This window comes from Penaeus vannamei, chromosome 43, assembly GCF_042767895.1.
Source record: "Penaeus vannamei isolate JL-2024 chromosome 43, ASM4276789v1, whole genome shotgun sequence".
NCBI classification, from domain to species: domain Eukaryota; kingdom Metazoa; phylum Arthropoda; class Malacostraca; order Decapoda; family Penaeidae; genus Penaeus; species Penaeus vannamei.
The window spans coordinates 23,768,436-23,773,435 of NC_091591.1; the positions used below are offsets into that span (position 1 = coordinate 23,768,436).

The 5,000-nt window shown below is 37.0% G+C and overlaps 1 protein-coding gene across 1 annotated transcript in view; it reads right to left on the bottom strand.

Annotated features, from left to right (window-relative positions):
• Nucleotides 1-1,460: 1,460 nt before the first annotated feature.
• The window catches only part of Phb2 (prohibitin 2), a 5,564-nt gene continuing 2,024 nt past the window's right edge, over nucleotides 1,461-5,000 (bottom strand). The window contains exons 2-8 of the mRNA XM_070119272.1: nucleotides 4,330-4,450; nucleotides 4,062-4,203; nucleotides 3,775-3,858; nucleotides 3,462-3,587; nucleotides 3,115-3,224; nucleotides 2,118-2,193; nucleotides 1,461-1,991 (exon numbers count right to left, since the gene is read on the bottom strand). Coding sequence (XP_069975373.1) covers nucleotides 1,887-1,991; nucleotides 2,118-2,193; nucleotides 3,115-3,224; nucleotides 3,462-3,587; nucleotides 3,775-3,858; nucleotides 4,062-4,203; nucleotides 4,330-4,450 — 764 coding nt within the window. The 3' untranslated portion in view covers nucleotides 1,461-1,886. The remainder of the gene's footprint in view (nucleotides 1,992-2,117; nucleotides 2,194-3,114; nucleotides 3,225-3,461; nucleotides 3,588-3,774; nucleotides 3,859-4,061; nucleotides 4,204-4,329; nucleotides 4,451-5,000) is intronic.

The following is a 5,000-nucleotide window of genomic DNA, read 5'->3' on the forward strand; positions in this document are numbered from 1 at the left end:
CAATCGTCGGTCTCTAGAGGGTATAATGTTGCCTTGTACTGGTACTTTCCCATAGTCAATAAGGCAGGTGAGCAAGTCGCTTGCAATCCTTGTCGTAGACATGACAGATAGTTAGGAAGATGGAGACAGTTCCGGTACAATTACAACAAAACTTTGTATGCTTGTTTTTTGAGACGGGTCGGGACAGCTACGGAAGATAACTTTGTCTACCTGTTTTTTGAGACATTGTTGGAAGAGTTGGGTGTTGTCAGAGTAAGGGGTTGTAGGGTGATCACAAAAACTCGATCCCACTTCGCTGGGCTATAGAGTCGAGTGAGGGGGGCAATAAAGAATATCAATAAGTGCGGATATGGTTGAAAGTAAGAGATTGTGGAGAATGAGATAGAGTGGAGGATGTTAGTTGGGTGACTTAGAATGGATTGAGCTGATAGCAGTGCTCGTAGTCGTGATCAAAGGAGAGCCTGGGGTCAGGAACCAGAAAAGTCGAAGTGATCAGGACCATGGTAAGCTTGGAGTATGTGGGGAAGAGAAACGGTTCATTCCCCAGGGTTCCCATGATGGGTAAGGGTTAGATAACCAAGCGGGAAAACCGTGCCCATTGCTCCTCAATGCCGTTCAAGACCGACCCAAAACCAGCATTTTATCCTTTCAGCATGGCTTTTTCACCTTCGAAAAAGGACAGAAGAGGTTGAAGGAAAAAAGTAAATGTAAAGTGAAAGAAAGAGCTGTATAAAATTGTTTGCACCAAGGGCTGAGACCGAGGCAGGGGCGAATCCCCAATATTAGATCATAATTACAAGGTTTTGTGGCAAAAACGGTTAAAAATTGGTCAATCAGGACAAAATATTAGACGTCAAAGGTTTTAGAACGCTATTGGTTAGTATGGTAGTGAAAAGGGTAAAAAGGAAATAAACAAAATACGGAGGCCGTTCAGGACTACGCCAATCTTTCATCCTTTCAGCACGGCCTACTCTTGAGGATGTGAACAGGAGGGGGTGAAGAAGAGAAGGAAAAAGAAAGAAGAAAAGACCATGCAAATTATTTGAGACCAGAGTTGAGTTCCATGGCAGGGGTGATCATCTACTTTGGGCCTCAGTCTCCGTTTCCTCAGCACCCCACGACAAGGAGCATGCGACTGGTAAGAAAAGTAATAATTCCATTCGCAGAACATTTATCTTTGTGAAGTATTCATGAATACTATTCAAGCTGTCTTTCCTTTTTTCATTTGGTTGTTAATAAAGGATGATTTTTTCTAAAATTCAGAGGATCCCTTAATATTTCTTCAATATTCATATTCCAGGGTTGTTTTCGGATTTTATGCTTAATAACCAGTCCCTTGTACAGATGCTGCACTCCAGGAAGAGAAAGACCACTTCACTTCCATCCAAAACACAGTATCCTGTTCTAATGTATGCTGATGTCTTTAATTGTGAAGTTATTTGGGGAATAAAAAGATAAGGTACTTTCCCTATACATTTATTTGCAAAAAGGTGGATGCCCATATTTGTTTCTATCTATATACATCTTTGACAAATGAATTCATAATATATGTACATTTGTCTGAAAATATCCACAAATCTGTCAACTCTTCATGTACAAAACAAGGTTTATTACTATAAACTAACAAAAATTAAATCCTTCCACACGTATCCAAAGATGGCAAGTGAACCAGTATGGTTGTCTAGCCTTCTAACACCCGGGTGAAAAGGAAAAACAAATATCTGTAAATCAAAGCACTGGGTTACATACTGATTAGCTTTTCTATAAAATATATTAAAAAAGAGAAATTAATTCAAATTGTAGCTCGACTGACAACAAGTCTTCAGTACACACTGTAGTTGCTCTACTGCCCATTAACTTTCCTATTTCTTGGTTAGACATCTGTTTTACTGCTTGGTCACACGGTTAGCACTGGCGTCAAAGTCCTTGTCATTCAAGTTGAGCATTAGTGTGTCAGCACCAAGATACACTCTGTTCTGTGCTTGAGAAATCTGAAAGGTAAGTGCATCAAATATTAGCAAATGTATTCTATTTCTGTATACACTAAGTTCAAACAAAAATTCTAAATCTAATTCACATCATACACATTTCATTTCCTTTAAAAGCTTTCAACTCACTGTTTTGCCGATGCTAGCAGCAGCCTTGATCTTTCGGAGCTTCAGATAACCTGGATTCAAGCCAATGGCATTACCAATGTGCGCAGAAGTTAAGGAAAAGTCTTCTGAAGTCTAAATCATAAATCAAATAAATAAACACATAAAATTAATTAATAAATAAAAATCTAATGGAGTCTAAAAATTCCCATGACGAATTTAGATTATTAAGTTGGACTTTATAACTGTCCACTGTAATTCAATACTGGTCTGTCCACTGTATTTATAAATTTGGATAAAGCAATATTCGATGGCAGCCACATGTGCTAAGAATAAAAAAGCTAAAGATACAAAGGCTGAAAAAAAAAATATTTAATTAACCTAACTCTGCAAATGAGCTCAGTAAAAAAACATAGCACTGTAATCTCAAAATTTAAAAAACTAGCATATATACTCCCAAAATAATGAAACCATCTTAAGGAACCTAGTGGGCATCAGGATATGGGGGTTCTTAATGGCCACTCACTCCTATAATTAGCTGTGAGACCTTCAACAAAGCCCCCGAGACTGGTGTTACATCATCATGAGAGGACAATGACCTGAAGGCAAGACTCTAATCAGCAAAACTACTTCCCTATAGAACAACTTGATATACTGCCCTAGCCCTCAAACTAATACTTGATAGTTAAGTTCCTGAGCTAACTGCTGTCAGTAAAATTCGATCCACACCTAATAAATGGATGTCCCTGTCCAAAATGAAAATGTGTGGTGCTTGGTGTTTGAGGTTTACATTTCAGTGATGGGCTTCAGTATGGGAACAGAAGATGCACCTTGCAGCTAATTAAATGGCCCAAACACTGAATACATACCATTTCCTTTTGATTTCAAATGGCAAAGTTTCATTTAAGGAAGTAAAAAGTGATCTGATCCCTTACTTCCCTCCTGAAATATGAAAATGTTACAAAACCTATGGAAGATTTTAGTTTTTCACATGTATCATCAACTAGAGTAATAAAAGGATATCAATCTGGCAGCTTCGGCTTCACCCTCAGCTTGCACAATCTTCTGCTGCCTCTCCTGTCTCGCTCTCTCAACAATGAAAGAGGCTCGCTGGGCCTCTTGCTGGGCCACCTATTGACAACAAAAAATGACTGGTATATATACAGTGCACAAAATGACTACCCTTTTTTATTACATGCACAAATACAGCATCATATGGGACATGACTATTGAAAAATATCTATAATAAATCAATAAAGTATAAATACAAGGCACAAAATTATTACTTTTTCTTATTACTTGTGCTAAAATATTAACTGGTTAGAACTGATTTACCAATTCTAAAGATTTACAATTTAAAACATTTACCTGTTTGGCTTCAACAGCACTGGTGTATTCTCTGCCAAAGCTGAGCTCAGTAATGGACACGTCATCAAGGATTATGTTGAAGTCTTCTGCTCTCTGGGTCAGGTCACGACGGATCATCAAAGAGACCTGGGGGAGTAGTACAGGTGAGAAATTAAAACTTGAAACTTGTCTTGTGCTAAAATTTGGATGCAAACTCTTTTTTTATTTGGCTTTTCTCTTTCTACAGAATATAATGGCAGGAAAACCCCACATATGCAAAATAGGTTTTGTGTATAAAGGGGTTTCTGTCAAAGGTACTGATGTTTTCACTTACTTGCTGTCTCATTGTGATTAACTGGGCAGCATTAAATTTTGCTACAACTGATTTGAGGACTTCATTGCAAATAGATGGAAGGACCTGTAAAGATAAGAATTGAAAGGGCATTAATTACATAATTTTACACAGTAAGATGACAGACTATATACAACAGTTGCTAACCAATAAATATATTAGAAATAGATAAACAAGTTAAGAAAGAAATTATAGTATTCTAGTTCTGAAAGAAAAGGATGAAAAAATGGTTAGCATTAAAACGAATAAGTAAATGTACAAAACCTTACCTTCTCATCGAAGTCCGGCCCTAAGGACTGGTGGATGTTAGGGATGGCAGAACCTACGGGGCGTGACAAGACCCTAAGGGAAATGTTCACCATCTGCAGGTCTTTGCTACCTGTGGGTGAGCTGATCTTTCTAGGACGAGCCCTAGAATAAAAAGAAAACATATAATAAAAAAGATATTAAAAATAAATATAATCAGAAGTCTCATATGACAGTTCTCTTTTTCCACTGTTAACAATTTGGCACATAACAAAAACAATTATTTCATACCTGATGTCATAGATTACAGGGTACTGGAACCATGGAACCCTAAAGTGCAAGCCTTCAGTGTAAATATCTGGCTGCACTCCTCCAATACGGCTGAAGATGATGGCTCTGTGACCACCCTCAACTGTAGAAAACAAGCGTTTACACATGAGAGGAAATACAACAAAACTATCCTTCATTAATACAAGATATTTATGGATATGACAAAATTGTATGAATTAAACAATTCTATTGTTCTTTCTAAATTATGGCAAAAGGAAAAAAGTAGAAATGATAATACCCATAAATTCAACCCTACAATGAGAGAAAGCCACATCAATAATGCAGATTACTTTATTCTGTCCCAAAAAGGATCCAACACTTGAAAAATGTCCTATTAAACTCTCAAAATTTTATACCACAAAACAATTTCTTTTGTCACTCAAGATCTTTCTTCATGTACTACGCCAGTGGTCTTCAAACTGTGGGCCATGGGCTGGTTTTCAGGTGGGCCACTGACATCTAATTAGGGTAGAATCTAAAGTTAAATAAACAATATATGAAGAACTAAACAATCAAATTGAATATCTAATTAAAAACTACTTCTTTATTCTACTCTAATAATTATTCATGGTCACATTCACAATACAGTATCTGCCTATATCTACATCTGAAGAAGCTGGTCATTAGTATTT